We start from the raw sequence: 26,686 nt of genomic DNA, 5'->3' as shown, positions 1-26,686 counted from the left end.
CCCCTCGGTACCCGCCCCTTCCGCCTGCTCTGTGCGCGCCCGCGTGTCTGCAGGCAAAGGTACTCCCGGCGTGTATGTTAACTCCTGGATTTGGCTGCCGAACGGGCTAGATGGCATCGGAGGAGTTGCCGAGAGCGAGGTGGCAGTACTGCGGAGAGCCCGACGAGAACCAGAGAGCTGTGCTGGGTAAAGACTGCGGAGCCAGATCATGATTCCCTTCCGCCTGGGTATCTCTGTGGTCCTTCGTCCCCACCCCCACCCTGTCCCCTTCCCCCTGCACCCAGACCCCTCCAGTCTCCGCCTCTCCTTGGGGCGCGGCCAGGGCGCTTCTGTCACCCTATCTTATTGTCACCACGTCTCTGTCATCTCCAGGTGTCTCATCTGTCCCATTTCCTCCTCTCTCTTTGCATAACTATTATGCTATCTACCCCCGCCCCATTACTTTGTCTTCACCTGGAAGAGTTTCCTTCTGCCTCGCTAGATGACCTCTGCAACCCCCAATTTCCTTCTTGTTATTCCTTGTTGTCACATCCCCTCCCAAGAGTTCCCCCTGCTTCCCCATCCCGTCTTCCCAACTGCACCAGGTCCTCCCTCCTTCAGTCTCCCTTGAGTTTAGGACCTGGGCGTCCTGGCCATCCTCGTGCCTGCAGTTGCTCCCTCCCAATGACAGTCCAGTTCCTCCCCGCCGTAGCCTGACACTTTCTGCTCGCATGTCATTCTTGGCCTGTAATCTTACAGTCCAGTTCTCCAATGGGAGGCTGCAAAATCCAGGCAACATGCGCTTTACCTTGTACAAGAACAACGACTCCACCAACCCCAGGAAGAGGACTCAGCGTATCCTGGTAAGCGTTGCACCACACAGGCCATTTAACTCCTCTTTTGAGGCCTGAGGCGGCCCCTTGGGCGTGATGGGGTGGGAGGAAGTGAGGGGAGAGCCAGGGCAGCAATGAATGGGCCTCAGAAGCACTCTGTCTCAGCAGCTTGGAACAACTGCGCAGAAAAACTGTTGAGTTTTGTAGTTTTGGTGAAACAGCAGCCTTTTACTACTCATTTGGTCCTTCAACAGTGTTAATTGTTGAGTACCTGCCATTGCCTGATCTGCTACAGGCTGCCAAGGAAACAACTAAATGAGACTTGGCTCCTTGGAGGGAGCTCGTGGTCTAGAGCAGGGTTTTTTCAAACTAAGCCCTTTGACATTTTGGACCAGGGAACTCAGTGGAAGATGGCTCTGATTACTGCAGTGCCTTGCTGGTGGAGGGTGCTTTGGAGCTGAGCCCTGGTAAAGGAGGGAGGTTTTGACAGCTGAGGTTTAACATTCTAGGTGAAGGGGGTAGCTGGGACAAGTAGAGGAGTGTGACTGAGGGATAAATTAAGCCCTTTTCATGATCCTACAGGCATATAAAAGCCATCAGTGACAGTGGGCAGAGAGGACCAAAGAAGGGCTTGGACTTTGGGTGCCACAGATTGCCTCTGGAACCACATTTTGCATGCCTAGAAGTGCTGGGAGCTTGGGTGTTATAAATAACATCCAATTAAAATTACTTGTCAAGGCAGAAAATGAGTTGAGGCAAGGTATTCTTTTTTTTAAAATTTTTTTTTTATATATTTATTCCCTTTTGTTGCCCTTGTTTTATTGTTGTAGTTATTATTGTTGTTGTCGTTGTTGCATAGGACAGAGAGAAATGGAGAGAGGAGGAGAGAAAGATAGACACCTGCAGACCTGCTTCACCGCCTGTGAAGCGACTCCCCTGCAGGTGGGGAGCCGGGGTTTGAACCGGGATTCTTATGCCGGTCCTTGTGCTTTGCGCCACCTATGCTTAGCCCGCTGCACTACAGCCCGACTCCCAAGGTATTTATTCTTTTGCAAAAGGGTGAGCCATCAACAGTGGCCGTCAGGCAGCAGCGCGTGCCTTTCACCCTTCTCCCGTCTTTCATACCTGACGCAGCACTGTCTCCTTCACCCCTGGGCTGGGCTTCAAAGCTCATAATCTCCCTGTTCCCTAAATAAGGAGAGGAGGAAGAGAGTCTGAGGGTCTCTGCTGGAGGATTAGCAAGCACTGCGAGGAGCTGACCTAAAGAATACAAAACCACTGGCTCCAGGTGGTCATAGAGAACAGTTTCAGAACAGAGTTTTTGTACTCAACAGTTGTTCTATTCATGTTCTTTGGAAGAGAAGACCTAACCATCTCTCACACAGGGCCTCTCTATTGTGCTACAACTCCCCTAGAAACATTTCAAACTATCTAGAAGACAGAATTATCTGGGCTCCCCTTTCAAAAGTCCTCTTGCCTTTCCCCCAAAGACAGCTCAGATTCATGTAGAGATTTGGGGGCTGGATCATCGTTTGGAGAGTCTGCATTTCTAACCCACTGTGGTTCTGGACTCTAAAACATTTTGTAAATGTGAAAAAAGAAGAGGGAGATGAGAAGCTTTGTGCCTTTCAGCATTGGTTATAAATGCATTTTACCCTCTGCATTTTAGGCAGCTGAAACAGACAGACTTTCCTACGTGGGGAACAACTTTGGGGCTGGAGCCCTCAAATGCAACACTCTGTGCAGGTAATACTGGGAGAAGGGACTGTGGAAAGTAGAGGGTTAGCATTAACGTTAGAACTAGGACTGCTGTTCTCACTCTTTATTTTGGGGGTAGTGGGAGGAAATCTAGAGGCGGTTAGCTGGTCTCTGTTGCCAGTTCAAGGGACCTCTCCCAGTAATCCTGTGACATTCCATAACAGGAAAGATGACATATTTGTTGAGTCTCCTAAAATTCTCATTAATGACTAATATCCTTTGTAACTGTCTTATTACCCAAAAGTAATAAGACAGTTTCTACTAATTTGAAATGTGTGATCAGTAAGCCATAGTTTGCCTGAAGTGTCCCATTGGAACTAACTAGCAGATAAGGATTTGGTATTGTCAGGGTTCTGAGCTGAGAGACACAGTCTTAGGGTTTCCACCCAGCGCTGCTGCTCATTGATGGTGCCACTTGGACAACTCTGTCCTTGACCTTCTGTCTCTGCCTCTGTGTAATAAAGATTGCACAGCCTGAACTGTCTCTGTTTGGGCTCGGCATAATGCAGACAGTTTCCACATACTATTACTTAACAATGGATCACAAATAAAGCCTTTTGAGAGTCCCCACTGAATGACCCTTTTAGGGGTTTATTCGATTAATGTGAGCACAGCATGATCCCTTTACAAAGATTTTTCTAGTTGAGATTGGTCTTCTCAGACTTAGCAGGCTTTTATCTATCTTTGCCTCCATAAAGCTTATGTGTTTTCCTCCTGCACCACAGTACCTCCTGTCAAGGCTCAAACCTGGGCTACACCCGGGGGCTAGGGGGTAGGGTCAGTGTTTGATTGATAGCATAGTGGATATGCTAACTGACTTTTATACCCAAGGCTTCAGGTTCAATCCCCCTGCATACCATAAACCAGAGTTGAGCAGTGCTCTGTTGTAAAAATAAATAAACAAGTAAACAAACAAGTAATAATCCAAAGGACACACCCTACCTGGCCAACTTATTTCTCTGCTCCATTTCTTAGATATCTATATGCCCCAATAGTGTTTTACATCACCTGGAAAGAGTCCAGAGGATCAGTTACTAGGACCAGGCCACCATATGCCTTTTTCATTATGCCTTTTTCTGTCCTTTTCCTTCCGTGTGTGGAAAATAGCTGTCGTAAAGGAGTATTCTTACTCAGTGGGCAAACGCTAGAAGAAGAAGATTCTTACTCAGTAGCAAGGGATGTGTTCTTTAGGTATATGGGGGCAGACATGAAAGTTGAGGACTTTTAAACAGGGAAAATGAAGTGCAGACTATCTTTTGAATCACTGTGTTATTTCTTCCTTATTCAGGCACTTTGTGGGAATTCTGAATAAAACCTCTGGCCAAATGGAAGTGTACGACGCTGAATTGTTCAGCATGCAGCCACTGTTCTCAGGTGAGGTCCCAGTGATGAAGGCTGTCATGAGTGGGTTATGCAACAAGCTTTCGTACCTGAGGACTGTAGGTCCCAGCTTTAATCTCAGGTCAAACACACACACACACACACACACACACACACACACACGGTGATGCATTTAGTGCAGCTCTGAATATATAGGCATGGGGTCCTGAGTTTCATCTCCAGCATCACAGGTACCAAAGTGGTTCTCTGGTTCTCTCGCTCCTCTCTAGCATTAGAAATGAAGTTTATCTTTTTTCTTTTGCCTCTAGAGTTATTGCTTGGGCTCGGTGCTGGCTCTACGAATCCACTGCTCCCAGAGGCAATTTTTCCTTTAGCTTTTTTCCGCATTTTTTTTTCAGTAAAAGTGAAACTGAGAGGGCAGGGACAGAAAGAGATAAACACCTGCAGACCTGCTTCACCGCTCGTGAAGTGCCCCTGATTCAGGTGGGGAGGTGGGGCTCGAACCCAGGCCCTTGCGATTAGTACTATGTGTGCTCAACAGGGTGCGCCACCGCCTGGCCCCCTAAAATGCATCTTTTCTTTTTAAAAAAAAGGAACATATTTTAGGCATATTGGATGAGTTGGTTTGAGTGTTTGATTAGTAAAATACATTTTGTAGTTACTTTTTATTTTATTATTATTTATTATTTTGCCACCAGGGTTATTGCTGTGATTCAGTGCCTGCACTGCTGCTGGAGGCCATTTTCTCCATTTTTGTTGTCCTTGTTGTTGTTATTGTTGCCATTGCTGTTGTCGTGGGGCAGAGCAGAGAGAAATCGAGAGGGGAAGGGAAGACGGGGGAGAGAAAGACAGACACCTACAGACCTGCCTCACCGCCTGTGAAGCGACTCCCCTGCAGGTGGGGAGCCACGGGCTCGAACCGGGATCCTTAGGCGGATGCTTGTGCTTCCTACCATGTGCGCCTTACCCATTGTGCTACCGCTCGGCCCCCTGTAGTTATATTTTAATAAGTTTCAACCAGGTTTTTTTTTTTTTTAAAGAATTTATTTATTTATGAGAAAGATAGGAGGAGAGAGAGAAAGAACCAGACATCACTCTGGTACATGTGCTGCTGGGGAATTGAACTCAGGACCTCATGCTTGAGAATCCAATGCTCTATATTCACTGTGCCACCTCCCGGACCACCAGGTTTATTGTTTTTATTTGAAAAGGTTTAAATTTTTTTTTTATGAATAAATATTTATTAGTGACTGTGTACTGGGTACAAATGAGTAGCTGTGAATGTAGCAGTAAACAAGACAGATACAGGTCTCATCACACAGTGTTTATAAATCAGAAACTCAACTGTCCTTCCTTCCTTCCTTTTTTTTTTTTCCTCCCTGATAGGGCAGAGAGAAATTGAGAGTGATGGGAGAACAGAAAGGGAAAGAGCAAGATAGACACTTGCAGACCTGCTTCACCACTCATGAAGCTTCCCCCCTCCTCTTCCTCCCCCATCTCCCAGATGGGACACAGGGGTTTAAACCCAGGTCCTTGCTTGTGGTAATGTGTGCGCTCAACTGGGTGTGGCCCCCAGAAACGAACTGTCATTTAAGCAGGATGAGTAATAAACAGCAGAATATTAGAGGGCATTATAATATTCTTTGCCACTGGACACCTTTCTTTATTGTTATTTTTAGATAGAGACAAGAGAGGGAGAGAGTGAAAGAGGTCACAGCACCAAAGCTTCCTTCCATATGGTAGAGACTGGGTTCAAACCTGAATTGTACACCTAGCAAAGCAGTATGCTGTCCAAGACAGCTGTTTCACTAACCCTCTTAATAATTTTTAAAGATCCGGTTATTACGTATGAGAGAGAGTTTCACGTGAGGGGGAGGGAGACAAGTCAGAGCACCACTCTAGCACGTGGTTCTAGGGGTGAAACCAGGAACCTCAGACAGGAAAGTCGATCTACCAGTTAAGTCACTTCCCCAGTCACCCTTTCTTAATTCTTTTTTTTGAATATTTATTTATTTATTTATTCCCTTTTGTTGCCCTTGTTGTTCTGCTGTTGTAGTTATTATTGATGTTTTTGTTGGATAGGACAGAGCGAAATGGAGAGAGGAGGGGAAGACAGAGGTGGAGAGAAAGATAGACACCTGCAGACCTGCTTCACCGCCTGTGAAGCGACTCCCCTGCAGGTGGGGAGCTAGGGGCTCGAACCGGGATCCTTAAGCCAGTCCTTGTGCTTTGTGCCACCTGTGCTTAACCTGCTGCACTATTGCCCGCCCGGCTCCCACCTTTTCTTAATTCTTAACCATTTTAGTTGGAGTAGAGGTTTTGCAGTCTGGTAAGTGATGCCAGTTGAATTGGGCGGGACAGTAATTTTCATATTGGTGAAATCTCCACATTGTATAAATTGAGGATCATCTCTTTTGTTCCTAATCCAGTGGAAGAGATTATACTGCCTCTCTGTTTTGGCAGCTAAGGGGGGGTCTTCTGAAATGATAGATTGTATTTTCACTTCTCAGACTCCTGTTTCCTAAATCTTAAGTAAGGACTCTGACTAACTAGTGAGGGCATTAGAATAGAAAGTGTGGTTAGGAATCTGCTGACAACCTCCAGAGGGATTATCTAATAACTCTTACTTTATTTCTTCAAAACAGTAGTCCTGTCCCATTTGGGAATCTGAGAAGAACCTGCTCTGACTTTCCGAAATACATAAACACGCACAAATCTAGGAGGGCTTTTCACATATAGTTTAAAAGACTCTTCAGAATTCACCTTTGAGTTTCCTAGAGGCCTAGTTCCTTGCTTAAGGATTCCCTGCCTTAAAAACCAATGTAATTATATTTAAATTATTCTCCAAATTTTCTTCTAACTTTCAAGGAGGCAACGCATGAATAAATAATTCACTAATTTGTTGATTAAGTGAGTACTTGTTTTCACATGGAAAAAGACACATAAAGACTGGCTTATTCTAAGCAGCATATATACACATATTTACTCAAAAACAGATGTTTGGGTCCTTTGTGCAAGGCACTGTTCTAAGAACTCTCAGGGCACTACATTACTTACTTCAGTAGCAGACCCCTGGGGGTAGGTATCTTTTCTTTTTTTCCCATTGATGACAGAAGTGCCATGGCGCTGAATTTGTCAGAAACTGATACACATACCAGGACTTAAACTCCACCAAGGTCGCTCCTCTGAGCTGGTGCCGCTGTCCAGCAGGTGCTCTCCTGCCCCTTGACTGCTGTGGGAGATTCATGTGTGAGTGGCATGTAGACAATACACATCGCACCTGTGTGTCTTCTCTCACAGTTGTTTTGTTTTGGCTTTTCAGCAAGTATTCATGAGAGGGCGTGACCCAGAGCGTTACTCTGGCAGATGCAGTGCTGGGGACTGAAATCAGGGCATCATACTTGACAGCCCAACGCCTCATCTGCCGTGCCATCACTGGGGCCTCTCCTTTCAGGTCTTTTACAAAAGGTTGCAAGGTCGGGTGGGGGCAGATAGCATAATGGTTATACAAACAGACTCTGATGCCTGGTGTGCCATAGTCCTAGGTTCAATCCCCTGCACCGTCGTAAACCAGAGCTGAGCAGTGCTCTGATTTAAAAAAAAAAAAAAAAAAGGTTGCAAAGTCTTGGTTTGTCTTTTCTTTTTTGTTTACATAGAAGTAGGTAGAGAGAGAGAGGTTAACACACCCAAAGCTCCCTTCAATGCAGCAGGGTCCTGGCTTAAACCTGGGCTATGTATAGTGGCTTGGTTACTAATCCAATCTTCACCACTATCTGGTGAACTACCTGGGGCAAGTTTTTTTTTTTTTTAATTTTTTATTTAAGAAAGGATTAGTGAACAAAAGCATAAGGTAGGAGGGGTACAACTCCACACAATTCCCATCACCCAATCCCCATAACCCACCCCCTCCCATGGTAGCTTTCCCATTCTCTATCCCTCTGGGAGCATGGACCCAGGGTCGTTGAGGGTTGCAGAAGGTAGAAGGTCTGGCTTCTGTAATTGCTTCCCCGCTGAACATGGGCGTTGACTGGTCGGTCCATACCCCCAGTCTGCCTCTCTCTTTCCCTAGTAGGGTGTGTCTCTGGGGAAGCTGAGCTCCAGGACACATTGGTGGGGTCTTCAATCCAGGGAAGCCTAGCCAGCATCCTGGTGGCATCTGGAACCTGGTGATTGAAAAGAGAGTTAACATATGAAGCCAAACAATTTGTTGAGCAATCATGGATCCCAAGCTTGGAATAGTGGAGAGGAAGTGTTAGGGAGGTACTCACTGCAAACTCTAGTGTACTTCTGCTTTCAGGTATATATTTTGCAGTAGTTTATGGATACGTGTGCACATAAGCTCTCTCTCACAGAAACTGGTGTATATCTAGGTTATGGGACTTTGTTAGAAAGTGAACTACCTGAGATGAAATTAGAGTGTACTATAAAAGGAAAGGTCTCACCCGAGTAATGAAGCTGAAGGGTTGTCATTCCACACGTGAAGTCTCTGGACACAGTCTGAGGTGAAGCATGTTGAGGTGGCAATCGTTGCTTTGGTTAGGTTGTGATCGGCGGATGCAATATTATTTGGTATGGATTGGGAGACGCATATGGGAAAGTGGGCCCTATCCAAGGGTTCCAGGACTGGGGGAAGTAGGGGCTCTATAGTGGAGATGTGAGCTTCCTGCTGTCTTAGGGTTCAAAAAGACAATCGATAGTTAATATTATCATCACATTATTTGTTAATTGGGTTAACTTTGAAAAGTCCCTTTGTTATGGTTTGCTGTACAGTACCCAGTATCTTGTATATAGCTGTGCTATTGGAAGCTTCTAATCTACTTGGTCTAGGCTTTTGAGAGAGTCCGCATATCAAATACATAGCCTATATATTAAAAAGATTCAGTTTGTCTTTTGAGAAACTTTGAGACATGCAGTTGATTTCCCCCTCTCCTATTAATTAGCTACTGATTTATATGTCTACATTTTGCTAGGAGTGTACTGGGGCAAGTTTCTTCATCCGGCACCCTCATTTTCTTGATTTATAAAATGAATGGATTGAATTAGATGCCTTTTTTTTTTTTTTTAAATAACCAGAGCACTGCTCAGCTCTGGCTTATGGTGGTGCAGGGGATTAAACCTGGGACTTGATGGGGCCTCAGGTATGAGAGTCTGTTTGCATAATCATTATGCTATCTACCCCTGCTCTTTTTAAAAATCTTTTATTATCTTTATTTATTGGATAGAGACAGCCAGAAATCAAGAGGGAAGGCGGCTATAGAGAGGGAGAGAGACACAGACACCTGCAGCCTGATTCATCACTTGCAAAGCTTTCCCCCTGCAGGTGGGAACTGGGGGCTTGAACCCGGGTCCTTGCGCACTGTAATGCGTGCGCTTAACCAGGTGTATCACCACCCGGCCCCAGATGGCTTCTTTAATTGACTCCTTAATTTAGTTTTCAAGACCTCTGTCTACTAAAGTTACATACTATATGTTTACGGTATTCACTCTGGCAAGAACTGTAGTAAGGAATCTTTGGGGGGGCAGGTAAATGGCAGGGAGCTATGTTCTACCCAGTAGAACATATCCTTTACCGTGCACAGGACCCAGGCTTGAGCTCCCAGCCACCACATGGGAGCAACTGCCCGAGGGAAGCTTCATTAAACAGAAGTCTTTTTTTTTGGTTAAGATTAAATGAAAAAGGGGCCAGGTGGTGGTGCACCTGGTCAAACACACACATTACAATATTCAAGCCCCTGGTCCCCACCTGCAGGGGAAAAGTTTCATGAGCGGTGAAGCAGGGCTGCAGGTGTCTCTGTTTCTTTCCCTCTCTGTCTCCCCATCCCCTCTCAATTTCTCTCTCTCTATCCAGTAATATATAAATAAAATATTTTAAAAAATATGATTAAATGGGGGGTCGGTTGGTAGAGCAGCAGGTTAAGCGCACATGATGTGAAATTCAAGGACCGGCATAAGGACCCTGGTTCAAGCTCCTGGCTCCCCACCTGCAGGGGGGTTGCTTCATAAGTGGTGAAGCAAGTCTGCAGGTGTCTTATCTTTCTCTCTATCCTATCCAACAACAGCAACATCAATGACAGCAATAATAATAACCACAACAAGGATAAAACAACAAGGACAACAAAAGGGGAAAAAAATAGTATTGGAGTAGGGCTGTAGCGCAGCGGGTTAAGCGCAGGTGGCGCAAAGCACAAGGACCGGCATAAGGATCCCGGTTCGAACCCCGGCTCCCCACCTGCAGGGGAGTAGCTTCACAGGTGGTGAAGCAGGTCTGCAGGTATCTGTCTTTCTCTCCTCCTCTCTGTCTTCCCCTCCTCTCTTCATTTCTCTCTGTCCTATCCAACAACAACAATAATAACTACAACAATAAAACAACAAGGACAACAAAAGGGAATGAATAAATAAATTAAATAAATATTAAAAAATAAATAGTCTCATAGTCCAGGAGGTGGTGCAGTATGTAAAGCATTGTTTCTCAAGTGTGAGGTCCTGAGTTCAGACCCTGGCAGCACATGTACCAGATGATGTCTGGTTCTTTCTTTCTCCTATCTTCTTCATCAATTAATAAATAAACTCTTTTATTAAGAAAAAAAAACAAAAAACCCTCTCCAGGAGCAGTGGATTCATGGTGCAGGCACCAAGCCCCAGCAGTAACCCTGGAGCCAAAAAAAAAAGATTAAATGAAAAAACAAGTATTGAGTAAATACTATTTGTATTTGTAGACGAGGCAGTTTGCTTCCTTACTCCTAACTGCTTTTGTTTTTTGTTCTAATAGATGAGTTAACTGAGAATGAGTTGACAGTGGCAAGTCAGACCAAAACTTTCAGAGAAAAAGTAAGTATGACAGAACTGAGATATGGGGTCTGAGCAAGCATTTTTCTTTCTTTCTTTTTCTCTCTCATAGAGAAATCACACAGCACTGAAGCTTTCTTCAGTGTTGTGGGGCCAAGCTTGAACCTGGCCCCACATGGCAAAGCAGCACACTTCAAGTGAGGTTTTTTTTTTTTTTTTTTTTTTTTTACCAGCCATGAAAGCTAGTCCCTTTGAGAGCTTGGGTTTCTTTTTTTTTTTTTTTTTTAATTTAATTTTATTATATTTATTCACTTTTGTTGCCATTGTTTTTTTTAATTGTTGTAGTAATTATTAATTGATGCTGTCGGTGTTGGATAGGACAGAAATGGAGAGAGGAGGGGAAGACAGAGAGGGGGGAAAGACACCTACAGACCTGCCTTACCACTTATGAAGTGACTCCCCTGCAGGTGGGGAGCGGGGGGTTTGAACCGGGATCCTTATGCCTGTCCTTGCGCTTTGCGCGAGGTGTGCTTAACCCATTGCGCTACCGCCCGACTCCCGAGAGCTTGGATTTCTTAATCAGTAAAATGAACCATATGGGCACGAGGGGTCTCCCTGGTTGCTCCCTGCTCACCTCTGTGTCTCCAGAGAACTTATGTCTGTAGTGGTTAGAAGTCCAGTTCTGGGGAGTCGGGTGGTAGCGCAGCAGGTTTAGCGCACGTCGCGCAAAGCGCAAGGACCGGCATAAGGATCCCGGTTCGAGCCCCCCGCTCCCCACCTGCAGGGGCATCGCTACACAGGCGGTGAAACAGGTCTGCAGGTGTCTTTCTGTCTCCCTTCCTCTCTCCATTTCTCTCTGTCCTATCCAACAACGACGACATCAAGAACAACAACAATAAAACAAGGGCAACAAAAGGGAATAAAGTATTTATAAATTAAAAAAAGAAAGAAGTCCAGTTCTGCAGCTGTGTACAGCATTTTGCAGTGCTGGGCTCTGGTTCTCTGGGCATGACCTTGCTTTTCTGATTTAGGTTTATATTTTAAAGTACTGTTGTAAGAAGGGAAAAATATCAACTGTAGCATGGAGGCTTTCCCATTAAAACAAAATAAATTTTAGGATTTCAGTGCAGAAAGTTTCTACAAAGGTCATGCCACCCCAGAATGGCAAAATAGTTGACTCTGGAGTGCTGCCTGGAGCCACATGCTGAGGAGAGAGACGTGAGACTCCCTTCAGCTTCGGGGGGAGAGTGAAGAGTCTGTCTTTGGTCTGAGCGGAGGATGGGAGACTCCTGAACACAGCTGTGTGCCACAGATTTTATGGTACTTAGTCTTTCAGCTTGTCTCCTTTTCTGAATGGAGACACTGCGGATTTGGTTTTTATTTTATGTTACTTTTTATTATCTTTATTTATTGGATAGAGACAGCCAGAAATCAACAGGGAAGGGGGAGGGATAGACAGGAAGAGAGACAGACACCTGCAGCCCTGCTTCACCACTTGTGAAGCTTCCCCCTGCAGGTGGGGACTGGCGACTCAAACCTGGGGCCTTTCACATTGTAACATGTGCACTCAACCAGGTGTGCCACCACCCAGACCCCCAGATTTTTTCTTTTTTGATGAATAACCTTGTAGCACATGATAAAGCAACACTCCAAATCTGTTTCTATCATCTGACTCTTACAACAAGCCTTTAAGGTAGCTAGGCATGGCTTAGCCTGACTTACAGGTGAAGATGAATTGGAGGGGCTGACAGTGCCCTGTAATTTCCTACGTCTTCACACAGCTGGGATTAGCAGTGCCCCGTATGTCCTCGGTAACCAAGTTTGTCTCATGCACAGATGGACTCGTGCATTGAAGCCTTCGGTACCACCAAACAGAAGCGGGCCCTGAACTCGAGGAGAATGAACAGTGTTGGCAGCGAATCTTTGAATCGTGCAGTAGCTAAAGCTGCAGAGGCCATCATTGATACAAAGGGCGTGACTGGTGAGTGGCTGGACTTTGGCTTAGAACTGGGTGTGAATACAGCTTCTTCTGGTTCTGGTATCAGCCTCACAGATGAAAGGGATGGACCTTAGGGCTTCATTCTCTCCACCTCACACTGAGGGCCTTCTTGGGGACAGACTCTGGAAAAAGTAAGAAACATCAGAGCTTGCCCTCGCCTCAGTGAGCTCGAGGTTAAGTGGAAGAGACAGGCATGGGGTGGGCTGGGGTGGGCTGGCGAAATTGCTTCCTTGCACGGGCACTGCTTTACCAGGTGTGTGAACCAGGTTTGAGCCTGGCCCGTATGGCACTGAAGGAAGCTTTGGCGCTGTGGTATCTGTCTGTCTGTCTGTCTGTCTGTCTATCTATCTATCTATCTATCTTGATAGGACAGAGAGAAATTGAGAGAGATGGAGAGAGAGACACCTGCAGCCCTGCTTCTCTATATATGAAACTTTCTCCTTGCAGGTGGGGACTGGGGGTAATTAAACCCTGGTCCTTGTCCACGGCACTTAACCAGGTGTGCTGCCACGCATCCCCAGTATTTTCATTTCTCTCCTTCTGCCTTTCTGTCTTTCTCTTCCTATTTGAAAAAAGTAAAAAGAAGAAGAGGGGCAGGGCGGTGATGCCCTGGGTTAAGCGCACTTCGTACGAAGTGCAGGGACCCTCCAGGATCCTGGTTTGAGCCCCCAGTTCTCCACCTGCAGGGGGGTTGCTTCACGTGCAGTGAAGCAGGTCTGCAGGTATCTACCTTTCTCTTTCTCTAGCTCCCTCCTCAATTTCTCTCTGTCCTATCCAGTTAAAAAAGGGGGAGGGGGGCGGAATGGCCATCAGGAACAGTGGGTTTGTATTGTTGGCACCAAGCCCCAGCAATAACTCTGGAGGGGAAAAAAAAAGAGAGGCAGGCATGGGGTTACTTACGTGTATACTGTGAGTGTGGAGCCAGAGTCAGAGCCTGTACAGCAGAGAGGAGGGAGAAGACTCGAGTCTTTGACTCCAGGAAGCTTTAGTCAAAAAGGATGTGGTAGTAGTAAACTGAACCTCTAGAGAAAGTGTTTCACTGGGGATTCAGTGCCTTCTTCTACCCTTCTGGTCCTAAATTCTTTATAGTTTGAGTGTTTAGTTGTATTACTTCAAAATGTATGCATTGGGTGGGGGGGTTGATCACATAATGGTTATGCAAAGAGACTCACGCCTGAGGCTCTGAAGACCTGCATTCAATCTCCCACACTACCATCAGCCAGAGGTGAGCAGTGCTCTGGTAAAAATAATAAAATAATATTAACTATATATATATATATATATATATATATATATATATATATATATATATAATATTCACATGTACTAGACAAACAAAGAGTTTTACAATAACAGTTTTTCTGTTACATTGATATTTTAATGATTTTTAGAAAAAAATCTTCGCATGCCCCATGTATATAATAAATATTTTCCGACACTTTCTTCTACTACTTTTATACTTATTTCATTTTTTTTCCACATTTAAATCTTACGTGATTCCCCCCCACACACACACAAAAAATGATACTGACCTAATTAAAGTTTTCCCAGGTCTCTACGCCATCTTTCCCTTTTGTAAGATGATTTAACAAGTCATCTTTGAGGGTTGGGGAAATAGCTGAGCAGTGTCCTGATCTCTCTTTCTCTTACACAAAAGCATACATATATTTTTTACTTTATTTTATTTAAAATCAGAGAGACTGATAAAGAGGAAGATACACAGAGAAAGACCAGAGCACTGCTCAGCTCTGGCTTATGGTGGTACTGGGGATTGAACCTGGGACCTCAGAACCTCAGAGCCTCAGGCATGAAAGTCTAATGCTTATCCAATATACTGCCTCCCCAGGCCCCCCCCCAATATATGTATATATTTGCCTCCAGGGTTATTGCTGGGGTTTGGTGCCTGCGCTACGAGTCCATTGCTCCTGGAGGCTATTTTTCCCCTTTGTTGCCCTTGTTTATCATTGTCATTATTATTGTTGTTGTTGTTGGATAGGACAGAGAGAAATCAAGAGAGGAGGGGAAGACAGAGAAGGGGAAAGAAAGACAGACACCTGCAGACTTGCTTCACCTGCAGGTGGGGGGGGGCTGGGGGCTCGAACCGGGATCCTTACGCCGGTCCTTGCGCTTCACCATGTGCGCTTAGCCTGGTACGCTACTGCCCGACCCCCTAAATAAATATTTTTAAAGTCATCTTTGGGGGCCAGACAGTGATGCACCTGGTTGAGGTATACATTACCTTGTACAGGGACCCATGTTTACGCTCCTGGCCCCCACCTGCGAGGGTCGGGGCTTTACTGGCGATTAAGCTGTGCTTCAGGTCCTCCTCACACATATATATGTATCCCTCCCATCTCAATTTCTGTCATATCAAATGAAAGAAAGAAGGGAGGAGGAGGAAAGAAATGACCTCTGGGAGTGGTGGAGTGTTGTGCTAGACCCAGACTTGGACAGATAGATGTCTCAGCAATAGGACACAGGCCTGGCCTGTGTGAGGTCCTACGTTTAACCCCTAGTGTCGTATAAAATGGAGGGGTAGTACTCTGACCTCTGTCCCCACTGCCCCTCCCCTCCCCCACCCCCATCTTTCTCGCTTTCTCCTAACCTCCTCTTTTGCACTTGTGCACAGTATGAAAAATTAAAAAAACAAGGCTAGGGAGAATAGCATGGTAGTTATACAAAACACTTGGATGGCTGAGGCGCCAAGGATCCCAGCTTTAGTCGTTGTTACTACCAGAGGCCTGTACTACCAGAGCTCAGCAAGGATAAAGTAAAAGGAAAAAAAAAAAAAAAAGCCAATGTACAAATTCATGAGAAAAGAAAGTGGAAAAAAAAAAAGTTTTGGGTCAGAAGAAAGCTCATCTGGCATGTTGTGTGCCTTGTCATGCCTCAGTCTAGGTTGCAGTCCCTGCAGCACAAGAGAGGTCCACAGCCGGGTGGGCGAGAGTTCGCAGTGCTATAGTGTCTTCTTCGTCTTTCTCTGAGATAGAAAGAATGAGAAAACCACCCTGCAAATAGTAAAATCTCACACGTGCAAGTCCTGGATGTGATCACACACACAGTCTTCTGTATTACTTGACTACATTCCTTTTTTTTTTTTTTTTTTTTTGCCTCCAGGGTCATTGCTGGGGCTCAGTGTCTGCACTATGGATCACTGCTCCTGGAGGCCATTTTGCCCATTTTGTTGCCTTGTTGTCTTTATTGTTGCCATTGATGTTGTTGTTGGATAGGACAGAGAGAAATCGAGAGAGATGGGGGAGACAGAGAGGGAAAAGAAAGATAGACACCTGCAGACCTGCTTCACCGCTTGTGAAGCTACTGGCCTGCAGGTGGGAAGCTGGGGGCTCAAACTGGGATCTTTATGTCAGTTCTTGTGCTTCGTACCATGTGCACTTAACCTGCTGAGCTACTGCCCGCCTCTCCCTTTAAAAAAAAAAAAATACATATACATATATACACACACACACACATATGCATGAGAAATATAGGAGAGAGAGAAAGAACCAGAGATCACTCTGATACATGTGCTGCCGGGAATTGAACTTAGGATCTTATGGTTGAGAATCCAATGCTTTTATCTACTGTACCATCTCCTGGACCACCAATATGCTTTTTCTTCCAGGGGATCTTCATTATTATGTCAACCCTCCCTCCCAATTTCCCCCTTTCTCATTTCATCTCGTTGCATACTTAACTGGTACATGGTTTTTTTGCATGCCAGTGCTGTGTCTACCCTCTCTGGTGCTGGTTAGTTAGGTTTATGTCATGATTGCACCTTGTCCTGAATCTGTCAGCCTGCTGGGGTATTGGGGCACTTGCACAGAAGCTCTCAGATCATGCTTTGTGAATCAGTTATAATCTCACACCACGGAGGTTGCACTGAGTGTTGGGACAAAGAGGATGACATATACTGACACTGAGTCTTTCTTTCCTTCAAAGCTCTGGTCAGTGATGCGATTCATGATGACTTGCAAGATGACTCCGTCTACCTTCCTCCTTGCCACGCTGATGCAGACAAGCCCGAGGATGTGTATAGGTTTGAAGACAGTATCCTTCTTGCTTTAGGAAAACCAGCTTACTTCTTACAGTGACACAGCCAGACTCTGTGAGGGTCTTGGTGCTCCCCTAGTGTTCTCAGAAGCTACATTCAGACCTCTGTGGCTGCATCAGTGCCTTTGCTGGAAAATTGTCTAGACTGCCTCACGAGCTGAGAGATGTACTCATCCATGACCTCTCAGTACCTGGGCTGCAAACCACTTGGGGAGCAAAATGCCAGATATCCACAGCTCCATCTGACAGTCACTGAGTAGTCAGAATATGACCTTTATGTTGACCTCTGCTCAAAGCATAGATCAGAGTGATGTAGGGAAAGGAAGAGCTAGGGCATGAAATCTCCCCACTTGTATCTCTAGTCAGGTGGTAACTACCTGTAGTGACCATGCAGTAAAAAGCAGAAGGCAGAAAAATCCAGACATGGAAGGAGGTCTAAACTCTGGGAGTCCAGAGGGTTGGAATCCCCTGCTTTGCTGTGTGGCCATCCCTGTCTGAGACTGTTTTCCCGTCTCTAAAACAAGGTCACTGGGAGATGACAGCACTAGTTGAATGTTTTCATTTTGATCAGATTGTCTTAACCTGTAACTAGTTCTTTTCCCGGCGGAGTATGATGCTCTTCAGAGTCCATCTGAAGCTTTCCGGAATGTCACGCCAGAAGAAATACTGAAGATGACCGAAGAAAATAGGTAGGTGAACAGATGGGGTGTCTAGAGGAGAGCTGGTGTGACACAGCAGTGATTGAACCTTTGCGCCAGTGGGGACATGTCTGTTCAGCATTTAAACACAAATGAGCTTCTGTTTTCTTTTTTGTTTGTTTTTTACTGCCACCAGAGTTACTGCTGGGGCTCGGTGCTAAAACCACAAAATCACCATTCCCAGTGGCCATTCCCCACCCCACCCCCCATTTTTATTTGATAGGGCAGATAGAAATTGAGAGTGTGTAGAGAGAGAGATAGACACCTGCAGAACTGTTTACCGCTTGTAAAGCATCCCCCCTTCAGGTGGGGGGCGGAGGCTTGAAGCTGTGCATGGTAACGTGCACTCAGCCATGCATGCCACTGCCTGGCCCCCAGGCCAGTGTTTTCTAGAATGTTTGGGCTTCCAGCCCTGTTTCTTCAGGCTGTGGGTGATATATAGGGGAATGAGCTGACTTCTGAGTTCATGGACTTTGTGACTGTGCAGTGGGCGGTAAAGTCTTACCATCTTATCCTGGAAATGGAGCTGCCCATGTTGATACTGGAGCTGATACTAATTATCCCTGAGGAGACCCAAGAGCTGGCCTGTGAGTAGGGACCAGTTGAAGTGATGGTTTGTATGTGATGATATACTTAGTGAACTTTTTTTTTTTAAAAATTAACTTTATTTAATTCAGTAGGACAGAAAGAAATTGAGAAGGAGAGCAGATAGAGAAGGGCCGAGAGACACCTGCGGCCCTGCTTCACCACTTGTGAAGCTTTTCCCATGCAGGTGGGGACTGAGGACTCAAACCTGGGTCTTTATGTACTGTATTGTGTATGCTTAACCAGGTACGCTGCCACCCATCCCTTAGTGAACTTTTTTACAAGTAAAATTGTATGCTTGTTTATTTTACCAGAGCACTGTTCAACTCTAGTTTATATTGATGAGGGGGATTGAACTTGGGACTTCAGAGTCTCAGGCATGAGAGTTTCTTTGCATAACCATTATACTATCTCCTCGACCTGAGAATCAATTAATGAGAGAGGTAGACAAAGAGGGATAGGGAACTAGAGCATGACTCTAGTATACGCAATAGCAGGAATTGAACTCAGGACTTCAGGCTTGCCGTGTCTTCCCCTGAGCCACTTAATATTCATTTGTATGAGGGAAGACAGAATGAGAGTGTATGTCTATGTAACATACACATACATACCTAGCTTTATATTAAGATTTATTTATTAATAGAGAAATAGGGTGAGGGTAGATAGCATAATAAGTCCAAGTTCAATCCTCTGCACCTTCATAAGCCAGAGATGAGATGAGCAGTGCTCTGGGGGGGGGGGGGAAGGAGAAATAAGCAGAACATGATTCTGGCAGATGCAGCACCCCCCTAATTGTTGTTATGGTTATTATTATCATTGTTATTGCTGTCGTTTTTATTGGATAGTACAGAGAGAAATGAAGAGAGGTGGAGGAGACGGGGAGAGAAAGATAGACACCTGCAGACCTGCTTCACTGCCTGTGAAGTGATCCCCCTGCACGTGGGGAGCTGGGGACGTGAACCGGATCCTTATACCGGTCCTTGCGCCTTGCGCCCTATGTGTGTTTAACCAGCTGCACTACCGCCCAGCCCCCAAGACAGCTCTTCTTACTTTTACTTTTTTTTTTCTTTTAATAATTTTGTATCAAGAGTAAAAATTCATATGGCTGGGGATAGATCACATAGTGGTTATTCAAAGAGTCTCATGCCTGAGGCTCCAAAGTCCCAGGTTCAATCCCCCATACCATAAGCTAGAGCTGAATAATGCTCTGGTGAAATAAATAAGTAAATAAATATTAAAAAGTCACTTACTGAAAAGTAAAAATTCATCACCCTTCGGTTGGTTCCTCTGGTTTCCTTTAATTAATTAATTAATTAATTAAATTTTGGTCATTGGTTAAACCCAGAACTTCATACATGCAAAACATACACATTACTGCTGAACTATTCCTAGCCTCTGATTTCTGTTTGGAAGTTTTATCGGAGTACAGTGAAATCTAAAGTTTTGGAAAATACCAGAGATCCATTTCCAATAAAGAACTTGTTGCCAGCTCCTAGTCATCTTAACCTAACTAGGCTGAGAGGTAGGTTTAGGAATGGGCTCTGGAGGGCTGGGTCTCTGAGCTCCGGATGACAAACTGTGTGACCTTTCTTCTCTGAACCTCAGTCTTCCTGTCTTTCCTCATGTGAGGCCACTAGGAGAGGATCCCCAAGAATCATTTTACCTCTGCACATCCAGAGTTCTGATAGTGGTGAACAGTATAATTACATGAGGGCCGAAGAAACACTCCACCAGGCCGGGGGCCTGCCATGCGTGTGGCCCAGGTTTGAGCCCTAGCACCACATGGGAAGCTCTGCAGTGGCACTGGGGATACCTCCAGTACTGTGGTTCTTCTCTGTGAATGAAAAATTGTTCTGGAGCAGTGAAATCACACATGCCCGAGGCCCCAGTGCCACACAGCTGCTGGCAAATGTTCTCATGTAAGACTTGCATTATTGTTGTATTTTTAAAATTTTATTTATAAAATAGAAGATATCAACATGACCATAGGATAAGAGGGGTACAGTTCCATACAGTTCTCATCACCAGAATTCCATATCCCACCCCTTCCATTGGAAGCTTCCCTATTCTTTATCCCTCTGGGGGCATGGGCCCAGGGTCATTATAGGGTGCAGAAGGTGGAAGGTCTGACTTCTGTAATTGCTTCTTTGCTGAACATGGGCATTGGCAGGTGGATCCATACCCCCAGCCTGTCTCTCTCTTTTCCTAGTGGGGTAGGGCTCCGGAGAGATGGGGTTCTAGGGCACATTGGTGAGGTAGTCTGCCCAGGGAAGTCAGCTTGGCGTCATGGTAGCATCTGCAACTTGGTGGCTGAAAAAGCATTAAGATATAAAGCAGAAAAAATTGTATAATAATCAGAAACCAAAAGGTAAGAATATAGCAGATGAGATTTGGGGTCTCCATTTTGGAAAAAGCTAGTACGTCTATTTTAAGTATATTCCAAGGGGCCCATGACTTTACTAATTTTTTTTAATATTTATTTATTCCATTTTGTTGCCCTTGTTGTTTTATTATTGTAGTTATTGTTGTCATCGTTGTTGGATAGGACAGATAGAAATAGAGAGAGGAGGGGGAGAGAAAGATAGATACCTGCAGACCTGCTTCACCACCTGTGAAGCAATTCCCCTGCAGGTGGGAAGCCGGGGGCTCGAACCAGGATCCTTACGCCCAGCCTTGCGCCATGCCGGTCCTTGCTACGCCAGTCCTTGCGCTTTGCACCACATGCGCTTAATCCACTGCACTGCCACCGACTTCCTGCACTTCTTTTATTAGTAGAAGTGGTGGGGGAGCCCTTCACCATGTTGCACGTTTAAGGTGCCAGGGTGTCTATTCTTATTGGGAGGGGAAGCTCTAGACAGCCACTCTCTACCCGGTGCACTCACCCCTCCCACCCCTTGTTTCAGCCACTGCTGCTTTGTCATAGAAGCATTGAAGTCTCTGCCATCAGATGTGGAGAGTCGAGACCGCCAGGCCCGATGCATATGGTTTCTGGATACCCTCATCAAATTCCGAGCACAGAAAGTGATTAAGCGGAAAAGTGAGTCCAAGAGAGACATTTTACTCTATTTATTTCCAGTTCATTATCTGCCTGTAATTCTTAAACCAGCTATGAGACAAGGACGTATCTGTGTAAGTCTTTATTTTTAACAGTGTAACAGTAAGATTCCTGCTGTTCTTGTTGACATGCTGAGAGGTCTCAGCATATTCTTCCCCAGCTAAAAAGAGACAGGTTGGACTGTGATGACGGGCGCTAACATTCACCGCTTCTCCTCTGCATGAAGCATAGTAGCCAGTCAAATCAAATGGAAGTTTAAAGGGACCGTTAAACCAACATTAGTCACACGGGTGGCGGGTGGTTAGCCTTACTAGTGATGGGTCTGTGTTGTCAGTTTATTTCTGGCTGGGAGAGCGGTGTCAGCTTGTGCTGGTCACCCCCACATCAACCTGGGGCAGGGAAGTGGTGAGGGGGGCGTTACCATGGCAGCTGCCACACGGTCACATCCAGACCTGAAAGCCCACATTGTGGTACCTGTAGCTTGAGGCACAAGGTATATGCAGTTGTTGGTTTGCTTCTTGGCACGCTGTGTTTGGGTCCCTAATACATGCATGTTTTCAGTATGTGCTCGGTTATTTTCATATTCCCGGCTCCATTCTTCTCCCCAGGGTTTCCAGTCTATTGCACATTCTAGCATCTTATGAATTCTTCTTCGTAGAACAAGGCCTCATTGAAGTCTAGTTTCCCTTTCTCGTCACCATCCCATCAGATGTCTCTTGTTTGTGTGCAATCTGCACACCAAAGCACAGCAGGGTGAATTTTCTTTGTAAGATGACTGTTGAGCTTCCTGAGTCTGCTTCTCTTGCCACATGGTTCTGTTCATCACAGTGGCTCAACGGGGACCTCTCCTCTCAGCTGATGGATGAACACTGTGGCCTGAGGGTTTTGAGAGAAAATGACTCAGTTCAGCCTTGTATTGTAGGTGCCCTGGGGCCTGAAGTTCCACACATAATCAACACGAAACTGCTGAAGCACTTTACCTGCCTGACTTACAACAATGGCAGGTCAGTGGGTTGAGTTGGAGGGCTTTTCCGTCTATAAATGAGAAATACTGTGGGGAGGTGGTGCCTGGATTATGTTCATATACACTGAGTTCCTGTGCTGAAGAGAAGACTGCCATTTGGAAGGGTTCTGGGGCCAGGTAAGTTCAAAAATTCTACATTTTATAATTTTATAAGCTATCCCCTTGCAGAAATGTACACTAAAGGCCCTGAGAAGTTCTATAACAGCCATGCTTCACTTCACACACACTTTTTCTTTTTTGCCTCCAGGGTTACTACTAGGGTTCGGTCCCTATAGTACGAATCCACTGCTTCTGGTAGCCATCTTTTTTCCATTGTTGTCGTTGTTGGATAGGACAGAGAGAAACTGAGAGGGAAAGGGCAGACAGAGGGGGAGAGAAAGACACCTATGGACTTGCTTCACAGCTTGCGAAGTAACACCACACACACACACACACACACACACACACACACACACACACACACACACCGTGCGGCACATGGGGATCCGGGGGCTCGACCCAGGATCCTTGTGCAGGTCCTTGCACTTCATACTATGTGTGCTTAACCCGGTGCACTATCGCCCGGCCCCCACTTCACTTCACATACTTCTTGAGAGGAGCCCACCCAAAGGCTCCACACAGCTAGCTAACTGGAAAGGCAGTGTCACAGAGGAGAGGCCAGTGTAAACCCCTAAGCCGTGCGGCTGGGCTGCCTTCTTCCATTGTAGCTCTGGTAAAATCCATGGAGCAGGCTCGGACGGTCATTGCCAACACACGGCATAACCAGGCCTTGGAAAGGACAGTGTGGTTTTCTCTGTTTTCACTAAGGGAACACTGGGCCTGGCTCACTGTGGGTGAAGGCTTAGGCACCATGACAACAGGGCGTTGCTTGAGTTCCTTCTCTTCTTCCCAAGATGGGAAGACAGTGTTGTTGTCTTGCTTTTGAGAAATCAGCTTGAAATCTAATGTTGTCTCTTCTTTCCCGCTACTGATTTTGCAGCTTACGGAATTTAATTTCGGGTTCTATGAAGGCAAAGATTACCGCGTACATAGTCATACTCGCTTTGCATATAAATGACTTCCAGATTGACTTGACGGTGTTACAGAGGGACTTGAAGCTCAGTGAGAAAAGGTGAGCCAGAGTTAAAAGCCTGAATGTGCTTCTTGTAGCACTGGAGAACATGAAGCAGGGCCTAGGGTCCTGGGCACCGCAGGGCAGTTTCTTATTTCTTTTTACCAGAGCACTACTAATCTGTGGTTTATGGTGGTGCTGGGGATTGAACCTGTGAGCTCAGGAGCCTCAGGCTGTAAAGTGTTTTTGCAAAACCACTATGCTGTCTTCCCACCTGAGGATTGAATAGGGGTAGAGCTTCCTCAGATCTTGAACTGTGGGGGTCTGTTGACTTCGTGATTCCAGTACATCTGTCATCCAAGAACCCTGATGATGTTCCAGTAGAAAACAGAAACACCCTTGCTTGAACTCTTTTTATTTTTATTTTATCCTTACATATTTATTGGATAGAGACAGCCAGAAATTGAGAGGAAAGGGGGTGACAGAGAGTATAAGTCAGAGACACCTGCAACGCTGCTTCACCACTCATGAAGCTTTCCCCTTGCAGGTGGGGACCAGGGGCTCAAACCTGGGTCCTTGTGCGTTGTAACACATGTGCTCAGGCAGATGTGCCACCACCCAGCCCCTGAACTCTCTAGTAGTTCAGGGAGGGGTTATTTCTGAGAACTAGTCACAATAATTGTGTTCCTACAGACAGTGCAGTCGAACATACTTGTAGCCTGTAAAATCTAACGGTTGCAGTGGTCCGGGAGGTGGCGCAGTGGATAAAGCACTGGATTCTCAGCCATGAGGTCCTGAGTTCAATCCCCAGCAGCACATGTACCAGAGTGATGTCTGGTTCTTTTTCTCTCTGCCTATCTTTCTCATAAATAAATTTAAAAAAATAAATAAAATAAAATCTAGCAGGTGCTCTATCCTGGTTATAGGAAGTAACAGATAACCTAGTTTTGTTTTTTTTTTTTAATTTCTTTATTGGGGAATTAATGTTTTACATTCAACAGTGAATACAATAGTTTGTACATGCAGAAAATTTCTCAGTTTTCCATATAACAATACAACCCCCACTAGGTCCTCTGTCATCGTCCTTGGACCTGTATTCTCCCCCCACAACCACCCACCCACCCCAGAGTCTTTTACTTTGGTGCAAGACACCAACTCCAGTTCAGGTTCTACTTGTAGAGATAACCTAGTTTTCTATCACCTGTATGAATATTTTCTGATGCAACTCTGGAAGGAGAGAGAGCAAGTGTGTGTGTGTGTGTGTGTGTGTGTGTGTGTGTGTGTGTGTGTGTGTGTGTGATTTTAATGGGGGCTTTGCTCCTGGTGTTAATTTTGGAAAGCGTGTGTGTATCTGTCTGTCTGTCCTTTCTTTTTAATGCAGGCTTTGCTCCTGTTGTTTCCTTTGGAAACTTATTTCGTCATCCTGACCGTGAATAGAGTCTGCTGTTCCTTCTTGCCAGGTCTCTCTGAGCAGTCCTAATAGAGGAGACACTCACTCACTTTTGTGTGCTTTTTTTCCTTAGGATGCTTGAGATAGCAAGAGCCATGAGACTAAAGATTTCTAAAAGGAGAGTGTCCCGGGCCGTTGGCGTGGAGGAGGATCACAGACTGGGCACTCTAGTCACCCCACTGCCTCTGGCACAGACCACAGAGCGCCAGCCTAAGAGGAGGAGAATCACCTAGAGCTTTTCAGACATCACTTTGGGCCATATTGTAATGATGGCCCTCATCCCCTTCCATTCTATTTGTAAAAGTTGAGAAGAGAAGCCTTGCACTGATACGGGTGTGAGCCGGAATTCAGCATCTCTGGCATACTTGTCAGGAGCAGACCCAGGAAATGGACTGTACTGCCCTCCTGCAGTGCTGCTGTTAATAGAGACGAGACGCGTTTCTGCTCTTGGTTCACATGTGGGGCTGTGGGAGGCTGATGCCTGTGGAAATGAGGTAAAAAAAGAAATCTCACCAGACTGATGCAAGTGGATAAAGGCTAATAAAAAGAATTGTGAAGTGCCATCTTTATGTCTGAGAAGATGGGGGAAATACATACAAGGAGGCCACAGTCCCATAAGGCCAGAAGAGGACACTTCAGGTCACCGGTGTGCAGGTGTCCCCAAGTAAGCTAATAAAGTTGGAGGAGGGGGGGAAGCAGTGGTTATCCCAGGTGCTGTGACTCCAGCCACACACAGGGCAGAGATCAGCTCTGAAAGCCACAGTTTTTGAGGGGTGGCTGAATCAGAGTTTAGTATGGAAGATAAATTATTATAGAGATCTTAGAAAGGAGTTTGATGCAGGTTTACAGTACTGTAAAATCACAAAGGGTGATAAGAATGGACCTAGGAGGTTGACACGAACTTTTTTTTTTTTTTTGTTTGTTTCCAGGATTACTGCTGGGGCTCGGTGCCTGCACTACAAATCCACTGCTCCTGGAAGCCATTTTCCCCATTTTGTTGCCCTTGTTGCCATTGTTGTTGGATAGGACAGAGAAATTGAGAGAGATGGGGAAGACAGAGAGGGGGAGAGAAAGACACCTGCAGACCTGCTTTACTGATTATGAAGCGATTCCCCCCTTCAGGTGGGGAGCCGGGAGCTCGAACTGGGATCCTTACTCTGGTCCTTGTGCTTCGTGCCATGTGCGCTTAACCTGCTGCGCTACCGCCCGGCCCCCGGAACTGCTTGGCTTTAAGATCATAGAGGAGGTGCCATATAGGCATCAGAAGGCATCTCCTGTTCCACAGATGCTTCTTGAACTCATGATGCTGGTAACCTGGGATGATGAGTTCAACCCCCCATGCTTTTAATGCCACATGTCTACCTTCTTGCTTGGTAGCACACAGCCAAAAAATGAAGCTGAGCAGGGAGTCAGGCGGTAGTGCAGCAGGTTGAGCGCATGTGGCGTGAAGTGCAAGAACCGGCATAAGGATCCCGGTTCGAGCCCCCAGATCCCCACCTGCAGGGGAGTCGCTTCACAGGTGGTGAAGCAGGTCTGCAGGTGTCTATCTTTCTCTCCCCCTCTCTGTCTCCTCTCTTGATTTCTCTGTGTCCTATCCAACGACAGCAACAACAACAATAATAACCACAGCAATGATTAAAAAAAAAAAAAGGGCAACAAAAGGGAAAAAAATGGCCTCCAGGAGCAGTGGATTCATGGTGCAGGCACTGAGCCCCGGCAATAACCCTGGAGGGTAAAAAAAAAAAAAAAAGAAGCTGAGCATCTTGCTTCCTTCCTATTGAGAGAGAGGAGGAAGCTAACTTGCCTGTGGAATCCTCGCAGCAAGAGTCTTGGGAATAGGTGTCAGCTCTCTACCACCAAGGTACAGAAAGCCATTCCAGGAGAGGAACGGATGCTGATTACCAGCTACCTTTTAAAAAAAAAATTTTTTTATTATATTTATTTATTTTTCCTTTTGTTGCCCATGTTGTTTTTTATTGTTGTAGTTATGTTGTTGTTACTGATGTTGTTGTTGGATAGGACAGAGAAAATAGGAGGGGAAGACGGGGGTGGGGGGGAGACAGACACCTGCAGACCT

The 26,686-nt window shown here is 45.7% G+C and overlaps 1 protein-coding gene across 2 annotated transcripts; it reads left to right on the top strand.

Moving 5' to 3' along the window:
* POLR1E (RNA polymerase I subunit E) lies at positions 1-25,159 on the top strand. Of its 2 annotated transcripts, none has more exons than XM_060199166.1 (12): positions 1-186; positions 739-842; positions 2,482-2,558; positions 3,859-3,944; positions 10,681-10,739; positions 12,534-12,678; positions 16,636-16,743; positions 17,339-17,435; positions 20,933-21,066; positions 22,007-22,088; positions 23,088-23,219; positions 24,683-25,159. In XM_060199166.1, the coding sequence occupies exons 1-12, from the start codon at positions 111-113 to the stop codon at positions 24,840-24,842; spliced, it is 1,260 nt and encodes a 419-aa protein (XP_060055149.1). In that variant the 5' UTR covers positions 1-110; the 3' UTR covers positions 24,843-25,159. The 2 variants fall into 2 exon arrangements, with proteins under 2 accessions (XP_060055149.1, XP_060055150.1); XM_060199167.1 differs by having other exon boundaries at positions 53-186; positions 692-842.
* The last annotated feature ends 1,527 nt before the right edge of the window (positions 25,160-26,686 follow it).

This window comes from Erinaceus europaeus, chromosome 10 (assembly GCF_950295315.1).
Source record: "Erinaceus europaeus chromosome 10, mEriEur2.1, whole genome shotgun sequence".
Classification (NCBI taxonomy): domain Eukaryota; kingdom Metazoa; phylum Chordata; class Mammalia; order Eulipotyphla; family Erinaceidae; genus Erinaceus; species Erinaceus europaeus.
This window is presented reverse-complemented; position numbering and strand designations above follow the sequence as displayed.

Excerpts from the sequence above, each read along its gene's own strand:
- POLR1E (XM_060199166.1), top strand. The coding sequence starts at position 111 with ATGGCATCGGAGGAGTTGCCGAGAGCGAGGTGGCAGTACTGCGGAGAG. Across the intron at positions 10,740-12,533 it reads CCAAAACTTTCAGAGAAAAA|ATGGACTCGTGCATTGAAGC; the intron begins GTAAGTATGACA and ends TCTCATGCACAG. Across the intron at positions 17,436-20,932 it reads AAGATGACCGAAGAAAATAG|CCACTGCTGCTTTGTCATAG; the intron begins GTAGGTGAACAG and ends CCCTTGTTTCAG.